The 22,964-nt window shown below is 44.8% G+C and overlaps 1 protein-coding gene across 1 annotated transcript in view; it reads left to right on the forward strand.

The window, feature by feature from the left end:
• Nucleotides 1-760: 760 nt before the first annotated feature.
• LOC306932002 (interleukin-1 receptor accessory protein-like) overlaps nucleotides 761-22,964 on the forward strand; it is a gene marked incomplete at its 3' end in the record, with an annotated part of 28,944 nt that continues 6,740 nt past the window's right edge. The window contains exons 1-8 of the mRNA XM_079513707.1: nucleotides 761-780; nucleotides 7,580-7,775; nucleotides 14,099-14,191; nucleotides 19,637-19,874; nucleotides 20,894-21,062; nucleotides 21,855-21,926; nucleotides 22,104-22,230; nucleotides 22,617-22,765. Coding sequence (XP_079369833.1) covers nucleotides 7,585-7,775; nucleotides 14,099-14,191; nucleotides 19,637-19,874; nucleotides 20,894-21,062; nucleotides 21,855-21,926; nucleotides 22,104-22,230; nucleotides 22,617-22,765 — 1,039 coding nt within the window. The 5' untranslated portion in view covers nucleotides 761-780; nucleotides 7,580-7,584. The remainder of the gene's footprint in view (nucleotides 781-7,579; nucleotides 7,776-14,098; nucleotides 14,192-19,636; nucleotides 19,875-20,893; nucleotides 21,063-21,854; nucleotides 21,927-22,103; nucleotides 22,231-22,616; nucleotides 22,766-22,964) is intronic.

The following is a 22,964-nucleotide window of genomic DNA, read 5'->3' on the forward strand; positions in this document are numbered from 1 at the left end:
TCTTCCTCCATCTATCTCCTCTATCCATCCCTTTCTATCTGGCTCTAGTTTATTTCCTAAATTAAATTGATAAAGATTCAGGTTCCGCTTTTCTGTTACAGTACAGTCTGTGTTTTTTGAGTGGTGCAACCACTCCTATAGACAGCTATGAGTGTCCCTGGGTCTGTCCCTGGGTCTGTCCCTGGGTCTGTCCCTGGGTCCCTGGGTCTGTCCGAGCACGAAAATAGCGTTGTAGCGTTTGGTGTCACTGTGTCACTGTTGCACAGCCTAACACACAGACACACACAGGCGAGGAGGGCTTGTACAGTACAGTACAGTACAGTACAGTACAGTACAGTACAGTACAGTACAGTACAGTACAGTACAGTACAGTACAGTACAGTACAGTACAGTACAGTACAGTACAGTACAGTACCACTCACTTCAGACAGGTCTGATTTTTTGTGGTTGGTTTGTAATACGCGGCGATACTGTTAATGGCCTGTGTGTGTGTGTGTGTGTGTGTGTGTGTGTGTGTGTGTGTGTGTGTGTGTGTGTGTGTGTGTGTGTGTGTGTGTGTGTGTGTGTGTGTGTGTGTGTGTGTGTGTGTGTGTGTGTGTGTGCGCGCGCGCCGCGTGCGTGCGTGCGTACAATTAAGGTGTTTCACTTCAGGAAAGAACAGGATTTAAATCTCTCTCTCTCTCTCTGTCTCTCCCAGGACTCTCCGGATCATTGTCCTGTGTCTGTCAGTCCTGGTGGGAGGGACCAGCCTAGCCGCCAGTCAGTCCACTGAACAATCAGGTGAGTGACAGGTGTGATTAGCCGTTGTTTCCACATCACTGATTGGCTGACACAATGCAGGACAGGGACTCGGGAGGGAATTGGAACGCTCCGCCTGGGTCAGTGTGGAAGTGTCCTTGAGCAAGACACTGAACCCCTAACTGCTCCTGACGGTTGGTGCCTTGCTGTTGAAAAATAACAATCTCGTAAAGGAAATTGCCTAAGCATTATTGTACGCAAATTGAATATACGTATGGCAGAGGAAGGGACTTGATGGCTGCCAACACTGCTGGCATCATTCTGCTAGTGGTTGGCTGTAATATACCAGAGCTATTCCTCATCTCCTGCTGAGGACCATTTTGGTGGCCAAAAACCCCAACCTGGAGAGCACCTGCACTGGCACCGAACAGATAGTTAGTATGGATCCCACCAACATTATAGGATAGACCCGCCTACCCACCTTATGTCTGATTGGCTTCCTGGCAGGCATAGTTTTACTCAGGTTTAGGCATAGTTGCAAAAACGCTAGGAAGGAAGAACTGTCAATCACAGCGACTACTGGCCAATCACAGCGGGTCTCCGTAGTAAAGCGGTGGGTTCCATAAGCATGCAGTCTTTCTGACCTTAACCCATTAACCCATTAAGACCTGAGGCCGATTCTACAAATGCCTCCTAAACCAGTATTTCGCAAACGTTTTTGTGCCAAGGACCCCCAAATTGATATGGCTTAAACCTAATTCAGTTTAGACACTTCAGCTCAGGATGAACCATTTACCATTTATTGTTTAATGACTCTTATACGAACACGTTGGCTGCTTCTGTGTATTTATATCAGGAAGGGAATATTTACATCGACTCATCAAAGGAAAGTAATAGTCGTCATTTGTTATGTTGTTGTGTCTGGTTGCAACACCAGCAGCTAATGTGCCTTGACCAGCGGCTAATGTGGCTTCGCGAATCCCCCTCCTGTATAAATAGCATGATGAATGCCGTTCAGTTATTCCCATGGCTTATTCCACCTCTGAACCCCTTCGATTCAATTTGCCAACAACTCCAGGATAATTATCCTGGAAGTCCTAGGCCTACTACTACCCAGGGGGGACTCGGGAGCAGCTTGTAGCCTGTTAACTGGTGAGCTACATTAGACTGCAGTGACATGGACACTCATTGGTCTAGTGACTCACTGTCAGCGCTCCTCCTGCCTTCTTGTCAAGTGATCTAACAAAGCATTTGTTCTCAAACCTACAGCACACAGGCTCAGGATCTTGAGTGAACCAAAATAAGTGCTCCTGAGTTCAACACTTGACACTTTTCAGATGGACGTTTTTGCATGTGTCGATGACAGCCACATTTTCTGTCGTATATTAGATTGATAATCGAGTACCATTGGAACACGGTAGAACCCAATAAAAGACAACCCAGTGGAACACAGTGTAGCAGCTCTTCATGGTAGAGGAGCTGCATGTTGAGACGTTTGAAGGAAGACTTCAGGGTCTGCCGGGGATTAATTAGCATGGAGGTCGACCGCTGTGTGTGTGTGTGTGTGTGTGTGTGTGTGTGTGTGTGTGTGTGTGTGTGTGTGTGTGTGTGTGTGTGTGAGTGTGAATGTGAATGTGTAAGATTGCCCTGTCACATTTTCCTTGCTACGGTATTAGTCTTTCTATTAAAAACTACGGCAACATTCATCATCCCACCTGCTCCACCCCCTTACCCCCACCTCCTCTCCCTCTGTACCTCCCTCTATCATTCTCTCCCTCCATACCTCCAACACCACCATCCATACTGCATCTCCTCCCTTACCTATAGGAGAGAGATGAAGCAGGGACCCCCCCGCTACATATTATATACAATTGTATACAACTAGAAGCTCTAACGTCACGCGTCCGTGTTGTTGTTTCTCTGTGAATATTGTGTGTCCGAGTGAGAGACACACACAAAGTGTACATTTTGAAGGAAGGCAGACAGTGATGTGTATTTGGCCACTGACCGTGTTTTGTCCGTGCTGGGAGGTTGTGTGGATGCTTGCGATGTGTCTTTGGCCACTAACCACTTTGCTGGCCCTTGTTTGATGCGATACAGAAAAGGGCTGGGTTTCCCGAACGCATTGTGTGTAAGACTTGCCGCACATGCTCAGATGCCCTCTAGGCCGCACACAGAAGCCTGTGAACATAGACATTCCGTGCATAGATGTGCCACGCAATGGTAGGCCTCAGGACCTTAGACAATGTCCTGAGGTGGGGGGGGGGGGGGGGGGGGGGGGTGCTGATATGCAGATTATTTAATATTTGAGTCATTATAATACTGATGCTAGATAAAACCAGGCTTGTTTCCATTCCATGCCAGCTTGGAAAATCAACAATGGTGGACATTGTAAACAAAGTGGAAATACAAATTTGGAACTGAAGACTGAAGAAGAGGAGGAATTATACAAAGTAGGGTGACATTGATGACATCACGATCAGTTGAGCTGTTCCTGAGAGCAATTTCCAGTAAAGCACCTATATGATATTCAAAATTGGTTATTTGTGGGGTCCTTTATCATTCTGTATGTCTGAGCACTGGGCCACGGAAGCCTGCTTTTTGTACTGAGTCATATTTTGTTAGATTCAACTAGAGTAGGCAATAGTAGGGTACTGTTGTCTTATTTTCGTTTGTTAGGTTAGCGTCTAAAATTCAAGGTTAGTTTTAGAATGCTTTTGTTTATTTTCCTGAGTTGCTCCGTGTGTCATTTATGTTTGTTAAAGTCCATTTAATTCATATTGAATACATGTAAATAGCACTATTATTGTTTTCCATTATCTTGCCACAGTATGCCACAGAATACCTACGTATAACTTTTACCACCTTGCCTTATTTAAAATAACCGTCCTAGACTCGGTGAGTCGTTACACAGCGCATGTTCCACCGTTGTTTCCGCATGTCATACCTTTGGTGTGTCAGATCTGCATGTGCATCCCCTTTATTGTAATTGGTGTATCTCTATAGTAACTTCCCGCCTGCCGTGCCTACTTGAATTAACTCAAACTAGCTTGATGTATTTGTTTATTTTGTAGGGACAACATACAGTACATGTACAGGATTAATGAACAAAACATATAAGGCAATGTAAAGATACCGGATTTAGATGCTAACTGAAAACTAGGAGGCAAACCTAATGGCACTGCCATCAATTGATGGCACTGCCAATTGCATCGAATATGGCACTAAAATGAAGCATAATTAATTATTAGAAAGAGGGAAGAATCTGCACCATTAATTTAAAAGCTCCCTTTATGACAACGCTTGGACCTGTCCAAGGTCTTTGTCAGGTAGCCTACAATGGATTGATTGTTCTAGTTGTCTTTGTGATCCAGCGCCGGTAAAACATATTTTTGGATGTGCCTGAACTGCACGATGAATTATTATTCACATAAAACTGCAAAAAGCCCCATTTTCAGCAGCCATTACCTTAGTGTCCCAATGCTAAACATTATAGTGCCTCCTTAATTAATTAAGCCATAATACATGGAAGTGCTTTATGGTGCGTAGGACACGACGCGAAGCAGAGTGTTGTGGAACCTCACAGCCGTGCCAATAACCATCATAAAACATGAACCCTAGTGTTTTATTGCTTTTACATTGCACACGTTAAACAGTGTTGCGTTGGTGCTCTGTAATCAGAAATAGTTTCCGGTTGTTTACTGTTGATATAGGTAGCTACCTATATCAACAGTCAGCTGGATTAGTCCAGAACGTATCCCATGCTTTTATTACATACATTTTACAGGTGATTTACCCATTGGTGTGTTGAGGTTATTGGCACAGTTCCACTTGCCTCTCTGGGCATTTGGTGCCTCAAAAGATCAATGGTGCTCCACAGGAAACACCTGAAACAGCATTCTGTTCAGTCTGGTCAGGTCATGCATTAAGCCTCAGTGTCCTGGGGAAACTACTACCTATCTTGTGGCTTGGCTGTGGCCTTGTGGTTGTGGCTATGGAGGAACCATTTTGGAGGACAAACCGACTCCTTATTTGGCTGCTTACTTCAATATTACACCAAATGCCAGTCACCTTGTGGCCTTAGAGTCAGGGTTGTAAAGAAATAAAGCCATATCTCATCCAAATCTGATTTTGCATAGCTTAGAAGCAGCTTCAGATCAAATATGACGATCCAGGGGTCCTTGAGGGGGTTCCAGGGGGCAAAAATGATTGATACTTAGGAACCAAAAGGAATCCTTATGGCTCTGTAACTCCCAGTGATCCATTTGGTTTCATGTGTACACTTTACATTATTACTGAGGACCTTACCATTTTGGTCCCAGAGATAAAATTATATCAAATGGGGGTCGGTGGCCTATATGTATATCAAACTGGAGGTCCTTGGCTTGAAATTAAAAAGGTTGAGAATCACTGCTCTAATGAATTGGGTATTTTCTTCCATATTCTAATGTCTGTTCTAATTCTATCTTTTATTTTATGTATTTGTGATGAATTTTGAGCTGTACAGAGCCTTGGTGGGCATATAATTTGTTATACAAACATCCCAAGTGTACTTGAAAAACATCTTATTACGGTTCATTCAAGGTGTCAGGATCATAAGGTAAAAGTATCTTAATGTGGATGATTTATGAGTTTCTAAAAGCACAGCTACTCCATGCTGGCAATTCCAACAGCTTTAAAACAGATTTACACCCGTCCAGATCCGTGTGTCTGTCCGCTAATGAAATGAAACTGTAATATCCTTGAAGAGTCGTCCAGCATGTTTAACGAGCATGCCAGTAATTGGCAGAGCACTATTAATGGCCCCTCCTGTCCAGCATTTAGTGGTTACATCTACTAAGCTGTGTTTGATGGAGAGATAAAGGCTTTTAATCAATGATCGACCATCGGCTGATGGGAGGAGCTGAGGTGAATGTTAAACTAAAATTAAATAAACCTAACCACATTTTATAGTTCAATGCTCAAAGGTTCCATTAAATCAAAGGAAGAAGTAGTTCATCCCAGTTCCAGAATCATTTATCAAAAGTTGGGGATTCCCCGGTTGTTCAGCCAAAAGGAACAAGGAAGCAATTGTTCCCAACCACAGTTCATTTCAGTCAAAACAAAAAACAGTCTACTTTGTGATTTCCCAGCTGTTCAACAAGAGAAACCATTTGTTTTATGCCGCCCAAAAGAAGAACCCTGAATATTTGCAGGAGAGTATTGAACCCCCCCCCCCCCCCCCCCACACACACACACACACCTGCCCATTCATTTCAAAGGAAGTTGCTCAGCCAGTGCATGCTACCCCGGAAGTACACTCTGCAGTATAATACAATCACAACTTGTTTTTGTTGTTGTCATTATTGTATCAATCAATCAACATTTTTTCATTGTGATACCGAATAGGAATGGGCATTAAGCAACTAGTCGACTAGTTTACTAGTCGACTAGTAAATCCACTAGTCGACCTTGTTGGTACTAGTTGACTAGTTGATAAGAAAAAAAAATAGTTAATTTTTTTATTTATTTTTTTCCCCCAATTTTGTAGGCCTCAAGATCAGGTAGATTATAGTTATAGTCACCAATGTACACAGTTTTTAAATGTACAAATATTTATTTCCAAAAAAACAAAACAAAAAAAAAGTTTATTTTTATTTTTATTTTTTAAACATAATAGGTGGTTAAACAACTAGTCGACTAGTCGACTAGTAAACTAGGCAACTAGTCAACTAGTAAAAATGACTAGAAGTGAATGCCCTGATAGTATACGTTAGTTGTTCCACTGATTCAGACCAGAACATGTTATGACTTATGACTGGTGGGTGAGGTAGAGGAGGGTGCAGTGTTAATAAATGTCTCTCTCTCTCTCTCTCTCTCAGGTCCTATGTGTTATGACTGGGGCGAGGTAGAGGAGGGTGCAGTGTTAATGAATGTCTCTCTCTCTCTCTCTCTCTCTCTCAGGTCCTATGTGTTATGACTGGGGCGAGGTAGAGGAGAGTGCAGTGTTAATGAATGTCTCTCTCTCTCTCTCTCTCTCTCTCAGGTCCTATGTGTTATGACTGGGGCGAGGTGGAGGAGAGTGCAGTGTTAATGAATGTCTCTCTCTCTCTCTCTCTCTCAGGTCCTATGTGTTATGACTGGGGCGAGGTGGAGGAGGGTGCAGTGTTAATAAAGGTCTCTCTCTCTCTCTCTCTCTCTCTCAGGTCCTATGTGTTATGACTGGGGCGAGGTGGAGGAGAGTGCAGTGTTAATGAATGTATCTCTCTCTCTCTCTCTCTCTCTCAGGTCCTATGTGTTATGACTGGGGCGAGGTGGAGGAGGGTGCAGTGTTAATAAAGGTCTCTCTCTGTCTCTCTCTCTCTCTCTCTCAGGTCCTATGTGTTATGACTGGGGCGAGGTGGAGGAGAGTGCAGTGTTAATGAATGTCTCTCTCTCTCTCTCTCTCTCTCAGGTCCTATGTGTTATGACTGGGGCGAGGTGGAGGAGAGTGCAGTGTTAATGAATGTCTCTCTCTCTCTCTCTCTCTCTCTCAGGTCCTATGTGTTATGACTGGGGCGAGGTGGAGGAGAGTGCAGTGTTAATGAATGTCTCTCTCTCTCTCTCTCTCTCTCAGGTCCTATGTGTTATGACTGGGGCGAGGTGGAGGAGAGTGCAGTGTTAATGAATGTCTCTCTCTCTCTCTCTCTCTCTCAGGTCCTATGTGTTATGACTGGGGCGAGGTGGAGGAGAGTGCAGTGTTAATGAATGTCTCTCTCTCTCTCTCTCTCTCTCTCTCTCAGGTCCTATGTGTTATGACTGGGGCGAGGTGGAGGAGAGTGCAGTGTTAATGAATGTCTCTCTCTCTCTCTCTCTCTCTCAGGTCCTATGTGTTATGACTGGGGCGAGGTGGAGGAGAGTGCAGTGAAGGTGTTGGAGGGGGAGGTGGGGTGGCTGTCCTGTCCTCTTTTCTCTCATCCCACAGTTTACAACTACACCTCCTCCCAGAGCGCTGGCCTCAACCTCTTCTGGTACCGCATTCTTATTGGCCAGGACCTGGAGCAGCCAATCGGATACAGGTATGTTGGGCGGCGTCATTTTTGGTAACCCTTTTAAAATGCAGGACTTTTTTTTTTTTTTGCATAAATCTGTGCTATTGAACACTCTTTACATCTGTGTGTTGTTTAAAAAATATTTGAACCAATGGAAAGTAGTAAAAAGTGCTTTGGAAGAAACGTGTTAACTCCATTGGACCCTCAAACTGTCTGCTACAGTAACTCCACCATCTCTCCCCCTCTCATGCAAGTAATAGAGGGTATGCGCGTGACCTCATCATCATACCCGGACGTTATGCGGGAACGCCAGAAAAGTCCGACAGCCAATAGTCCGACAACCAATAGTCCGACAACCAATAGTCCGGCAGTCTGACAGCCAATAGTCTGACAACCAATAGTCTGAAAACCAATAGTCCGACAACCAATAGTCCGGCAGTCTGACAGCCAATAGTCTGACAACCAATAGTCAGACACCCCAACAGCACCACTCAGTTCAGACGGGTCTGATTTTATTTAATTTTTTTATATTTTTTCTTGTAAATGTGGCGCAAATCTTTGAATATATATATATTTTTAGAGCGAACGTTTTTAACTAAAATCTTTACCTCTGTGGCGTCCCTGGAACAACGTATTTCCAAATGGGGGTCCGCAGCCACATACAGATAATTCTGGTGGTCCTTGACATGAAAGAAGTTGAGCATCACTGACATAGAAACATAGGTTTTTCAGAAAACTGTTAGGATTTGGACGCAATTTTTTAGAATCGGCCTAGAATGGGCTAGACGGCTAGTATAGCACATTTCATACGACAAGCACAGACTCGATGTGCTTCGAAATAAAAACAGAAAAATGTAAAGGTCTAGGGCTCTAGGCGCTCGGGTGGCACAGTGGTACAGTGCCTGAACCACTGGAGTCTAACGGTTCAAATCTCTGTCGAGAGTCTTGACGAACACAGTGGGCTCTATGCACACACGCCATTTTGGAAAGAACTTGGGCCCCTTCCCTACTTCCTTCACAGGGTTTACCCATACTAATGAAGGCTCTGTTCCATCATGGTCAAACAGTTAGTTTAGTTATGCTATTAACACTCTGCTACACCAGTGGGTATCAAAGTGTCCTTGAGTGGGTTCCAAATGGCCCCGTACGGGTGTGTAACTCTGAGAGTGTACAAATGAAAAAGGCTCCATTTGTACACTCTCAGAGTTCTGGGGGTCCCTGAAGTGTAAAAGTTTGAGAAGCACTGCACACTAAATGGAACAGAGCCTTAACCCATTCTGGGCGGGAACCCCTTTTGGAAAAATAGCAGATCTACAAGCTCATAGCGCGCCACCAAGTGGCGCGCTATGAACTTGTAGGTCTGCTATTTTTGAAAAATCGTTAAAATGTGCCTCAAATCTTTAGAAAATTGTCATGATTTAGAAAACTTTTTTTATTTTTAAATTTCGACGTCATGCCTGAATGGGTTAATTAGTATTATCGGTAACACCGAAGTAGGGAAGCGTCCCGGAAGTAGGAATAGTTATTCTGTGTGCATATTGCCCATTGGCATTGTGTCCGTTGCACGTACTCTACGGGCTGGGGCGTTGACTGTCAGCAGGGAGTGTTGGGTGGGAGGAGTATGATGAAGGCTCTACTACGTCCTCCCAGTGGAGGCTCCTCACTGGCAGGTGAGCCAGTAGGATACAACAGCAGTGAGTGTTGGGTGGAGGAGTATGATGAAGGCTCTACTACGTCCTCCCAGTGGAGGCTCCTCACTGGCAGGTGAGCCAGTAGGATACAACAGCAGTGAGTGTTGGTTGGAGGAGTATGATGAAGGCTCTACGTCCTCCCAGTGGAGGCTCCTCACTGGCAGGTGAGCCAGTAGGATACAACAGCAGTGAGTGTTGGTTGGAGGAGTATGATGAAGGCTCTACGTCCTCCCAGTGGAGGCTCCTCACTGGCAGGTGAGCCAGTAGGATACAACAGCAGTGACGTTTGGACAACAACACAGAAATGTGTTTGGGGAGGAATTAATTGGCATATAATGACTAAATTGGGGAGAAAAAGGGGTAAAAAGCAAAAAAGAAAGCCCAATTTTTGAACCATGATATAGTACTACTGTGCTTTTGATGGCATGAAGACCTATTGATTGTATTCTGGGTGAGTTCATAACAGCTTTCCCCGTTGCTGTGCAGGCTATCTCTGAATGATGTTTTGGTTTTGTGCTAAAGCAAAGCAAAGTTCTTTGTTTACCCAGGGAAGTGGACTAAGCTCGAGATGCTTGTTTACAGCCACACCCTGCTCATAGAACATTTCATGGTAGGGGTTCAATGCCTTGCTCAAGGGCACTTCAGCGGTGGTAATTTTAACGTGCCGGTCCGGGGATTCGAAATGGCGACCTTCCGGTATCAAGACCGCTCCGCAAACCGTTCGGCCACCGCTGCCTCGGTTTGCCTCGGTTGCTACGGTTTAATTTTTATAGATGATATGCGTGTTTCTATTGCACTGCCTGACCTGCTTGCATTCCACTTAGAGACCATCCTCAGAGTTAATCATTTCCCACTAAATGCAATAGTCCATAACCATTTGTTATAGTAATGAACCTAAGCCTGTTGACGTGTCAGTGGTTTTCAGTGTGGGGACAGGGGGGACGGGGGGGGGACAGGTGGGGCCAATTTATTCATATTAAATTATAAGATTGATGGCATCCCTATCATTATTTCAGCAACTTATTAGCACTAAACAGGATTAGGATTTCGACCACACCGCCTTAATGTATACCTCAGTGCTTCATTCGACATGGTTGACCACAGCCTGAAGAATTGGGCGGAACGTTCTGGCACAGTACTAAACTAGACACTTTGTATACTGTAGGTAGTTCATTACATCTGAACGGACAGAAATGACATGCAGAGTTCACACAAAAAATCACCAGGCGACTATATGGTATGGCTACAAACACTGAGAAATTGCATTGAACCAATCAATGATTATTTTCTTCCTTAATTAAACAGAGACAAAACTAAGTCATTGTCTTTGGAGCCAAGGAAGAATGATTAAAAGTCATTCGGCTTCAATCGGTAATGTTTAAATCCCACAACACAAGCCAAACATCTTGGTGTAGTCGTGGACTCAGACCTGAATCTTAACATCCACACAATTACAAAGAACACAATTACAAAGTCAGCTTTAAGAATGTATTAAGGATTAAAGGATTTAGAAAAACTTGTCCATGCATTCATCTTCAGTAAATGGTAAATGGTGCATTTATATAGCGCCTTTATCCAACACAGTACATAGATTGTGCATTACATTCACCCATTGACACACACACATTCATACACAGATGGCGGCGGAAACCATGCAAGGCACCAACCAGCACATCAGGAGCAATTAGGGGTTCAGAGTCTTGCTCAAGGACACTTCGACACTAACTCTGGGGGAGCCCGGGTTCAAACTGACAACCTTGCGGTTACCATCTCTACCCCATAGCCAGAGATGGGCAAAATACATTGAAAATGTATTTTGTTACAAAATACAAATACTGGGTCACAGAATGTATTTAAATACAAAATACAAATACTGGTCTGAGAAATGTATTTGAGATACAAATACGTATTTTGTATTTTGAAAATACATGAAAATACATTTTCATTAAAATGTATATAATGATAAGTAAATTCATAATTAATTGCCAAATATTAAATTAATGACCTGTCAGAATGTCTAATACATTGAAGGTTATTAAGAATGATACACTTTATATTTTAAGCAAATCAATGTGCTATAACTGTATCAAACAGGACCCACAAAGGAATGGATTGGCCATCTGATTCATCACTGTCACTCCTCTTTGACTTCTACCTCAAGAAAAATGTAGAAAGAGATTGATTGATTGATTGATTGATTGATTAGGCCTACCACCAATACTAATGACTAAGATGAATAGATTATCAATTAAAGGAGCATTCAGTGATTTGGAAAACCCCCCGGTCTTCCCCGGTAACAAGATGTGCACATGCAGTGCCGATTCTGGCCTCCAAGGGGCCCTAAGCATGATTGTAGCAAGGGGGCCCCCCATGAAAAAATGGGGGGTTTTGAAACAGTTTAAAACAGTTTTAAGTAGACAAACAGAGCAGAATAAGGTATAAACATTTATTGTCTGTCTATCTATCTGTCTGTCTGTCTGTCTGTCTGTCTGTCTGTCTGTCTGTGTATGACAGACTGACTGGTATAAACAGCGCCCCCGGTGTAGAGGGATGGTATGACAGACTGGTATAAACAGCGCCCCCAGTGGGGAGGGATGGTATGACAGACTGGTATAAACAGCGCCCCCAGTGTAGAGGGATGGTATGACAGACTGGTATAAACAGCGCCCCCAGTGGGGAGGGATGGTATGACAGACTGGTATAAACAGCGCCCCCAGTGGGGAGGGATGGTATGACAGACTGGTATAAACAGTGCCCCCAGTGGGGAGGGATGGTATGACAGACTGACTGGTATAAACAGTGCCCCCAGTGGAGAGGGATGCTATGACAGAGAGACTGGTATAAACAGCGTCCCCAGTGGGGAGGGATGGTATAAACAGCACCCCCAGTGTAGCGGGATGGTATAAACAGCGCCCCCAGTGGGGAGAGAGGGTATGACAGACTGACTGGTATAAACAGTGCCCCCAGTGGAGCGGGATGCTATGACAGAGAGACTGGTATAAACAGCGTCCCCAGTGGGGAGGGATGGTATAAACAGCACCCCCAGTGTAGAGGGATGGTATAAACAGCGCCCCCAGTGGGGAGGGATGGTATGACAGACTGACTGGTATAAACAGCGCCCCCAGTGGGGAGGGATGGTATGACAGAGAGACTGGTATAAACAGCGCCCCCAGTGGGGAGGGATGGTATGACAGACTGACTGGTATAAACAGTGCTCCCAGTGGGGAGGCTGTGTTGTGGCTTTAGTCACAAACTTAAGCATAGCCCCTGGAAATTATAGATACAAACACAAGGATAAAAAAAAACTCAATTGTGTGTGTATATATATATATATATATATATATATATATATATATATATATATATATATATACACACCCCCGCCGCCCCCCCACTTTGAAAGGGGGGCGTTTCCGCGTGGTGGAAATGTCTACTACGATAGGCCTGTCCTTGATTCTGATCACTAAGGTACGCGGTTGGCGGAAGATTTCACCATTGAGCAGCGTTACACTCACTGCGCAAATAACGTAAAAAGCCCCCACGGCTCCGCCCGCCCTGTGCTCACCGTTCCTTGCCAGGCCTCAAACGGCCTGGCCAATCAGCAGCGGCTATCCCGCCTCTAGCTGCTGCTGATTGGCCAGGCCGTTTTGTGGCCGGGCATCAAGTCTGCCTGAGAGTTTCCAGATGGGAGCAGGAGGGGGGAACCCAGTGTACTCTCTGCTGCCCCATCTGGCGGAGTCAGGTTATGTGTTTTGCCCCTACAGTTTAAACCTGAGGCTGTGTAAAATGACATTAAAAAGTATTTTATGTATTTGAAATACAGAAAATACTAGATCTGAAAGTATCTAGATACAAAATACATCTCATTTCTTCCATCCCAGCAAAATACAAATTACAAAATACAAAAAAGTATTTCAAATACGTATTTCAAATACATGTATTTCAAATACTGCCCATCTCTGCCCATAGCTACTGCCGTAGTCTACTGTAGTGTGTCTTTACAGGTCTCCCTAGAAAATCGATCAGACGTCTGCGGTTGATTCAGAACACTGCTGCTCGATTCCTTACTAATGCCAAGATAGAGGAGCATATCACTCCACTTCTTAGATCTTTACCCTGGCTGCCTGTCTGTCACATCATTGATTTCAAATAGGCATTGAATGGTTTAGGGCCAAAATACCTTTCTGATCTTGTGCTACATCATGAACCATCCAATTGTGGAGAAGCAGTGTTCCGTTTTTATGTTCCACATAACTGGAACAAACTCCCAGAAAACTGCAGGTCTGCTTAGTTCCTTTAAATCAAAGCTAAAAACAAATAATTCTTCTGCACTATGTGCTTATAGTGCAGAAGGCACTATAGGGTTAATTTAGCTGCTATTTTCACCCCAGAATAGCAACACTCAGGAGTTCTCAGTCCTGGGGACGGATTTCAGTCCTGAGGATTCCATAGGGGTCATTTAATGAGATCAGTGCAGATTTGCAAAAACTCATTTTCAGTCTTGGGATTTCTTTTGGCTTTAAGCCCTGCACATAATGGTTAATTATTTCAAAATGGATAGATTTTTGTTTTTGTTTTAATCTAATCAGACTGTTTTAATCTAATTAATTGGCTGCAATTGTAATCCGACTTAATCCTATTGTGACATTGCGTTGCCAGCAGCTCCAGCCAGCACCTCTGTAAGGAGAGAGAGAGACTGTGGCTTCAGCCTGCTGCTGTAGAGGACACTGGACAATACATCTGTATGCTACGGTAAGGAGTAAGGACAATACAATAAGTCTGTATGCTAAGGTAAGGACACTGGACAATACATCTGTATGCTACGGTAAGGAGTAAGGACAATACAATAAGTCTGTATGCTAAGTTAAGGACACTGGACAATACATCTGTATGCTACGGTAAGGAGTAAGGACAATACAATAAGTCTGTATGCTACGGTAAGGACACTGGACAATACAATAAGTCTGTATGCTACGGTAAGGAGTAAGGACAATACAATAAGTCTGTATGCTAAGGTAAGGACACTGGACAATACAATAAGTCTGTATGCTAAGGTAAGGACACTGGACAATACAATATGTCTGTATGCTAAGGTAAGGAGTAAGGACAATACAATAAGTCTGTATGCTAAGGTAAGGAGTAAGGACAATACAATAAGTCTGTATGCTAAGGTAAGGACACTGGACAATACTCATAATCAGTGGTATATGCAGTATACCACTGTACTATACCACAGTAGAGTGCATGCGCACCACTGCTCTAACAAGCTCTGCACCATATAAAACGTAGATTTAGTTACAATGTCTTGTTGGAGCCTCTTGGTTGTCTTTCCTAGTTCTATCTGCACATCTTGTAGGCGGCTGTATGCAAGCTGGGAATGCTTGAAATGCCAGACGATAGACTCCCCACTTTCAGGATGTTTGTGATGCTTGGCTGTGACAGAATACCTTCGTTCCCCGCCAGTTGCTAGGGTGTGAGCCATGCATGGAAGGGTGCGTGGGTAGATAGATAGGGAGGGCTTGTTCTATTGTGAGCTTGTAAGTTTGGTGTAGAGGGAAAAAAGAGTAGACCAATTGTACAGAGAAAATCACACCTGTGTGAAGTAAGTGCAACTCTGTGTAGGGGTCCCCGGGGGGTTCCCGGAACTTCCAGACCCACAGGAACGCGCCCAGGGTGCCGGCCCAGTTCCGGCAAGCCGCCCGTGTCCGAAACGGTCGAGAAATGACAGAGTTACCGTGTGGGGGTCCCCGGAACATCCAGGCCCCCAGGGGGCTGGTGCCGGTTCCGGCGAGCCGGCCTAAAATAAACTAGCAGAAAATCTTTCTTTGACACTAAGCCAAGTGAGACGCTCATGCATGTGTACAACACCAGTCTGGCAGCTTTGTTTTGAGCAAATTGTATTTTTTCTATATACTGTACATACATTCATGAATCCACTTGCTGACCAGCTGTCGGTATTGAGCAATTTATACCATTAACATCATATACAAGGCAAGATTTTCAAATTTCCATTATGCTTTATGTAGCAAACTAGGGGTTTTTTGTGATTCTGAATCCATTCCAAGCATTAGTTTACCAATAGTCAGACAACCGATAGTCAGACAACCAATAGTCAGACACCTCAACAACTCATTTCGGGACTGATCTGATTATTATTGAATTTTTTTCCAGAAATGGTATTTTACAAAACCTTTTATAATAAGTGGCATACAGTCTAGTATAGCACATTTCATACGACAAGCACAGACTCGATGTGCTTCTAAATAAAAACATGAAAAGGTCTAGGGCTCTAGGCGCCCGGGTGGCACAGTGGTAAAGTGCCTGCACCACGACCGTGGAGACTAGGCGCCCGGGTGGCACAGTGGTAAAGTGCCTGCACCACGACCGTGGAGACTAGGCGCCCGGGTGGCACAGTGGTAAAGTGCCTGCACCACGACCGTGGAGACTAGGCGCCCGGGTGGCACAGTGGTAAAGGGCCTGCACCACGACCGTGGAGACTAGGCGCCCGGGTGGCACAGTGGTAAAGTGCCTGCACCACGACCGTGGAGACTAGGTGCCCGGGTGGCACAGTGGTAAAGTGCCTGCACCACGACCGTGGAGACTAGGTGCCCGGGTGGCACAGTGGTAAAGGGCCTGCACCACGACCGTGGAGACTAGGTGCCCGGGTGGCACAGTGGTAAAGTGCCTGCACCACGACCGTGGAGACTAGGTGCCCGGGTGGCACAGTGGTAAAGTGCCTGCACCACGACCGTGGAGACTAGGTGCCCGGGTGGCACAGTGGTAAAGTGCCTGCACCACGACCGTGGAGACTAGGTGCCCGGGTGGCACAGTGGTAAAGGGCCTGCACCACGACCGTGGAGACTAGGCGCCCGGGTGGCACAGTGGTAAAGGGCCTGCACCACGACCGTGGAGACTAGGCGCCCGGGTGGCACAGTGGTAAAGGGCCTGCACCACGACCGTGGAGACTAGGCGCCCGGGTGGCACAGTGGTAAAGGGCCTGCACCACGACCGTGGAGACTAGGTGCCCGGGTGGCACAGTGGTAAAGGGCCTGCACCACGACCGTGGAGACTAGGCGCCCGGGTGGCACAGTGGTAAAGGGCCTGCACCACGACCGTGGAGACTAGGCGCCCGGGTGGCACAGTGGTAAAGTGCCTGCACCACGACCGTGGAGACTAGGTGCCCGGGTGGCACAGTGGTAAAGTGCCTGCACCACGACCGTGGAGACTAGGTGCCCGGGTGGCACAGTGGTAAAGGGCCTGCACCACGACCGTGGAGACTAGGCGCCCGGGTGGCACAGTGGTAAAGTGCCTGCACCACGACCGTGGAGACTAGGTGCCCGGGTGGCACAGTGGTAAAGTGCCTGCACCACGACCGTGGAGACTAGGTGCCCGGGTGGCACAGTGGTAAAGTGCCTGCACCACGACCGTGGAGACTAGGTGCCCGGGTGGCACAGTGGTAAAGTGCCTGCACCACGACCGTGGAGACCAACGGTTCAAATCCACCGCGGTGCATCTCAACTCTGTCGAGAGTCTTAACGAACACAGTAGGCTCTATGCGTACACGCCATTTTGGAAAGAACTTGGTCCCCTTCCCTACTTCCTTCACATTTGTGATGACAGCTATGGCTGGTTTTAATCCAAGGAGTGTTTTTTGTGAAAAACTGTAATGCTTGGAATGGATTCAGAATCATGAACACCCCCTAGTTTGGCACATCACAAGCAAAATGAAATCTTGACATTTTTGCATTATATACAGTAGGATGTTATTGGTACAGTATGGTCACATATAAACCCCTATAAAACTAAATTGCTCAATACCGACAGCCGGTCAGCAAGTGGATTCATGAATGTATGTACAGTATACTCAATATTTTAGGCCAATAAAAAAAACTATTTACCCGCAGCGCGGCCCGCAATTCAGCCGCTGCCCGAAGATTACGAATATAGGACCTTTCTCTGTCCCTTAATGGTATTTTCGTCCAGCTATCTTTTTGGCTGATACCGGTATTTGCGCCTAGAGGTGTGGTCATGGGCGTGTTGGCACACTTTCCCCTAAAATGCTATTTTGGTCACATACATTTGGGAAAGCGATAGTGGCATTTAAAAGCACCCGTAAGCCGTACCAAATTAGTTTGGTAAAGAGCGGCCACCGCACGCTTCAATGGAGATGTCCAGGCACAGACTAGTTAGGCTGCCTCCCCTCCTCATCTCTCCAATATTCATATTGCATCTCTTTGTTATTTTCCTATAATCAGCTGAAGTGAGTGCCTGCCACTTCCTTGTGTCCATTGTGTTTATATAATTGTATAGTCAAATAAGTTATTTGTGCCAGCCTGCCAGCCATTGTGCGGCTTGTGCCGCGTGCGCGATTCCATTTGCTCTTCAGTTCATCACCAGCGCAGCAAATGGTTTAATCCGACTTGCCGAACTTTCCTTTTCGCTTCATACCGTTCCGTAGAGACGGTCTACACGCACGATCTATATACCAAATGAAAGCCCTAATTTCGTAGTTTACATAGAAATTTAAAAAATGGGCTAGATTTGAGCAAGTTGTGACTCAATGAAAAGACGAGTGTTCTTGGCTCTTTGCGTGTGGAAAAAAAAAGAACGACATGGGGGGCGGGGGGTGCAGCACAAGTGAGGCTATGAAGCAATAGAGCACTAACGGGCAACGCATAAGGGATCTATTAAAGGCAATGGGACGTGGACTGGTGATTGGTCTAATTGTGTAACGCCCAAACCACACCTATGCATAATATAACGGGTAACAGAGGTGTTTAAGGGATTTAGACAGGTAACCAAAATACCAACTTTAGTGGGGGAACACCCTTTCCCCACTCCTAAATCCCCAAATAGTGGCTTTAAGAAGATGAGACAAAAATGCTCCACACCCTTGGCTGCTGGACTATCAGGGATCCTTGGCCTGAACAACATTGAAGACCCCTCCATTAGATAAGAGGGGCAGATCGATATAAGGCGGGTAAACCACACTAATACATGGACGGAGTCCTATTGCATTACGTCCACCGCAGTGTGATGGGTTTAGACGGTAATCTGCTAAGTGTTCTCAGAGGTGTGTTAGTGAACTGCTTCTTCCTCTAGAGTAATGGAGGTTTTTTTATCTACTCAGGTTTACAAAATGCCTTTTGGCTTCGTTCCAAAACGACACCTGACTCACATGGAAATGTATACTCTATAGTTTAGAGTGTGTGTGTGTGTGTGTGGGGGGGGGGGGTAATGTTTCTGGTCAGGCTGAATTAAATACATGCACATCCTTTTTGGGAAATGCATGCAACAGTCTGATATGTTTGATATTTACAGCATGTTGGATACGATAGACTGACAGTAAAACAGTCACAGAGGTGAAAGTTGCATTTAATAGTTTCAAACCTATGCACGCACACACGCACGCATGCACACACACACACACACACACACACACACACACACACACACACACACACACACACACACACGCACACACGCACACACACACACCTGTGTGACACCAGGAACAGGAAGTACATTAGTTCTGACCTTGTGGTTCAAAAATAGGTCACTCAAACTACTGAGCAGTAATCATAGACATAAATCCAGTGTACAACACTTAAAAGTGTGTAAAGTATGTTACTTCATGAGGTGGTGGGGAGTTTCCTGTGTGTGGTGTTGCTCCATTTTCTGTGTCCTGTTCTCGTCTCACACGTCTCCAGTTTTGCCAATTTAGCAATCTAAATTGTCGCTAGATTGAGCCATTTTTCAGACTACCCTAGGCTAGCAACTTAACTTGGAAACAGCAACAAATGAAGCTACTAACTAAGTGTTTGTACTTACATGTTAAGCATCTGCTCTATAGAAGTGTATATTTGTACGTCGTTATATGTTCTGATTATTTGAAAATGGGGGACCCTGATGTAAACAAGTTTCATTCTCGTAGCAGTTTTTGTATTGACTTGTGCTTTCGTTTGAAATGTACCCATTCTACATACTGTGAATACAAATCAAAAACTCTGATTCCAGAGCACTCAGATGTCGACATCACAGAGCACTCTGAGATCAGTTAATTTATGAACTACTCTTCCTGGAAAGACAGCCCTCCTCTTCGATACAGAGAGCGATCTTATAATTAATGAGGACCAACTATATTAATAGTAATATATTAAAATTACCTTTTAACTGGTGCGTTTTTTTCTCCTCCAGTAACAAGTCTTCGTGCACGAAGATCGCCATGCGTCTGGATGTGTTGCCACGCGACGGGGCAACACCTCCACCTCTGTCTCTGCGAGGATGCGAGCCCCCGCTGGCCGTGGCGCTGGCCGTGGCGCCCGGCCAGACGAAAATCCCCCTACAGCACGATGGGGCGTTGCACTGCCCTGACCTGCAGGACGCGCTCAAGATGACCGACAGTGACAGCGCGCCCTCTGTCACCTGGTACCACGTGAGTAGTACCAGGTGACGCTTTTTTGAGATTTTCCAAGTGGGCCCTGATCCAGAAAAATAATGATTGATGGCTGGGATGGCTCAGGGTAGGAGACGGAGTGCAACATGCATCTCTCTCCTCTTTAAGATACTCAGAGGCTCAGTGCGACTTCGCCAGAGTAGAGTGAGTGTTGCCGGGCGGCGGTGGCTCAGGGGTAGAGTGCCTGGATAGTAACCGTAAGGTTGCCAGTTCGAACCCGGGCTCCCCCAGAGTTAGTGTCGAAGTGTCCTTGAGCAAGACACTGAACCTCTAATTGCTCCCGATGTGCTAGTTGGTGCCTTGCATGGTTTCCACTGCCATCGGTGTATGAATGTGTGTGTGAATGGGTGAATGTAATGCACAATCTATGTAAAGCACCTTGGATAAAGGCACTATATAAATGCACCATTTACCATTTACCAAATGTGGAATGCCGTACCAAAACCCATTACAGATCTTGACTCCCTGCCTATCCAAACTCAGAACTAACTAACCTAAAAGAATGACTGGCCTTAAAATACAAATGCTATTAGCAGAACACCTTTAAACGCCCTTGTAGTAGCTTCCTTTGCCCTCCGGCCCCACCTGTCCTTTTTCTCTGCAAATATACCTTTTGATGCTACTGAGTGGGGCCTTTTGTGTTATCCTTTTAGCATAACCTTTGACTGTACTACTTGTACTGTTAAGCCAATCTGTGCCAACCTCGAGATTACGAGATTTGATTAAAGAGCATTAATCCAGCTTTAAAAATAATATTTTTAGTCTGATAGTCCAGTCGGCAGAACACAGCCGCGAGCGACACTGGCACGACAACGGAGGCAATCACTTCCGGGTCGGCCGGATATCGCTTCTTCTTCTCTGCTTCTATCGTTCATTCTGTTGGTACTGGCCTCACGTTACCGCCTATGGTAACGGGAGGGAATGTCTTAAGCAAACGTGTCAATACAGTATTCAGTCAATCAATGACGTGATGAGTGGCTGTTTCCCCCACACTGCAGCGCTGTAAGGTCTATCCGTGGGGCAACAGTGACAGAGTGATGAAGGAGAACAGCCTGGTCATCCATCACATGGTGGAGCGCTATCAGGGACTGTACTACTGTACCATCAACTACAACCGCAAGGGACGGAGCCTCAACTTCACCCGAGCTGTCAACGTTACAGCTATCTGTAAGATCTCACAACATCAATGTTACTGCTATCTGTATGCACATAACATCAATGTTACTAATACTGTAACATCAATGTTACTGCTATCTGTATGCACATAACATCAATGTTACTGCTATCTGTATGCACATACTGTAACATCAATGTTACCGCTATCTGTATGCACATAACATCAATGTTACTAATACTGTAACATCAATGTTACCGCTATCTGTATGCACATAACATCAATGTTACTAATACTGTAACATCAATGTTACTGCTATCTGTATGCACATACTGTAACATCAATGTTACCGCTATCTGTATGCACATAACATCAATGTTACCACTATCTGTATGCACATATTATCAATGTTACTGCTATCTGTATGCACATACTGTAACATCAATGTTACCACTATCTGTATGCACATATCATCAATGTTACCACTATCTGTATGCACATAACATCAATGTTACTGCTATCTGTATGCACATAACATCAATGTTACCACTATCTGTATGCACATAACATTAATACTGCTATCTGTATGCACATAACATTAATACTGCTATCTGTATGCACATAACATTAATACTGCTATCTGTATGCACATAACATTAATACTGTTATCTGTATGCACATAACATCAATGTTACTGCTATCTGTAAGACATCATACAGTAACATCAATGTTACAGCTATCTGTAAGGACATGATGTTATGATCATCATAATCAGAATATCATCAAGACAGATAAGACGAGAACAGAATAGTTCTTTATGCACATAATCCATCTGTTCCTTCCAGATCCCCTCAGTATGCCCAAAGATCCCAGCATCATCAAACCAACCAAGGACCATGTCTACACCATTAAACCAGGTAGGAAAAACATTGTTATTTTATTATTATTATTATTATTATTATTAATAATAACCCATTAAAACCGGGAAAGCATCCATGTCATTTTAGATTTTTGCGTTGGCTATTCAAAAATAGCAGATCTATAAGCTCACAACATGGGCCTCAGGTCTTACTGGGTTGATATTGTGGTTCCAGATACAGAGGTGCATTTGGAGTGCAGAGCGTTGATCCCGTACGTGGAGGGGCCTCGGGACATCGGCTGGACCATCGATGGGAAGACAGTGGAGCAGCTCTCTGACTCACGTTTTAGTAAAACCAACAGGTACCACGCACTTCATTAACTACTGTAGCTTTTATTTAATGTCATAAAGCTGTGACGTTCTTACATTACATGCATTTCAGGGGTACTGTACAGTACATCGATCACAGGGGCTGATCACACCAAAGCGCGTCGCCAGCAAAACCATTGTTTTCCTACGGCATGGTGTGCCTGGCATGCATGCATGCCTCTGGGTTGTGCCACGCATCGCCTTTTTTCAAGCGATAAAAAAAATATATACTGTATATATATATTTATATTTGTATAATCAAATAGTTCAAATAAAAACTACAAAAGTTAATTAGTTTTGGCTCATGCAGGTAGACTGTTCCTGTTTGAAAGGATATTTCTGGAAAATGTCTGTCTGTCTGTCTGTGTGTGCGTCTCAGGCTGCTGAAGAATGACCTGGAGGACCTGACGGTGGAGAGTGTGTTGGTGATCGAGGACTTCAAGGCAGAGGACCTGAACAGAGAGTTGAACTGTACAGCCTGGAACCAGAGAGGCAACGCCACACGCAGAGCTACACTGACACTGGAAGGTGAGCAGTGTTGGGGTTAACGTGTTGGCAGGTAACGCCGTTACTGATCAGTTGTTCACGTAACGTAACGTGTTTCCGTGCCAAGGATCCCCAAAATGATATATATTTGCCGCCGATCCCCATCTGAAAACGTTTTATGCCAGGGAAGATTTGTGTTGTTATTATTATTATTATTATTATTATTATTATTATTATTATT

Source organism: Electrona antarctica (assembly GCF_951216825.1).
Source record: "Electrona antarctica genome assembly, chromosome: 11".
Lineage (NCBI taxonomy): Eukaryota > Metazoa > Chordata > Actinopteri > Myctophiformes > Myctophidae > Electrona > Electrona antarctica.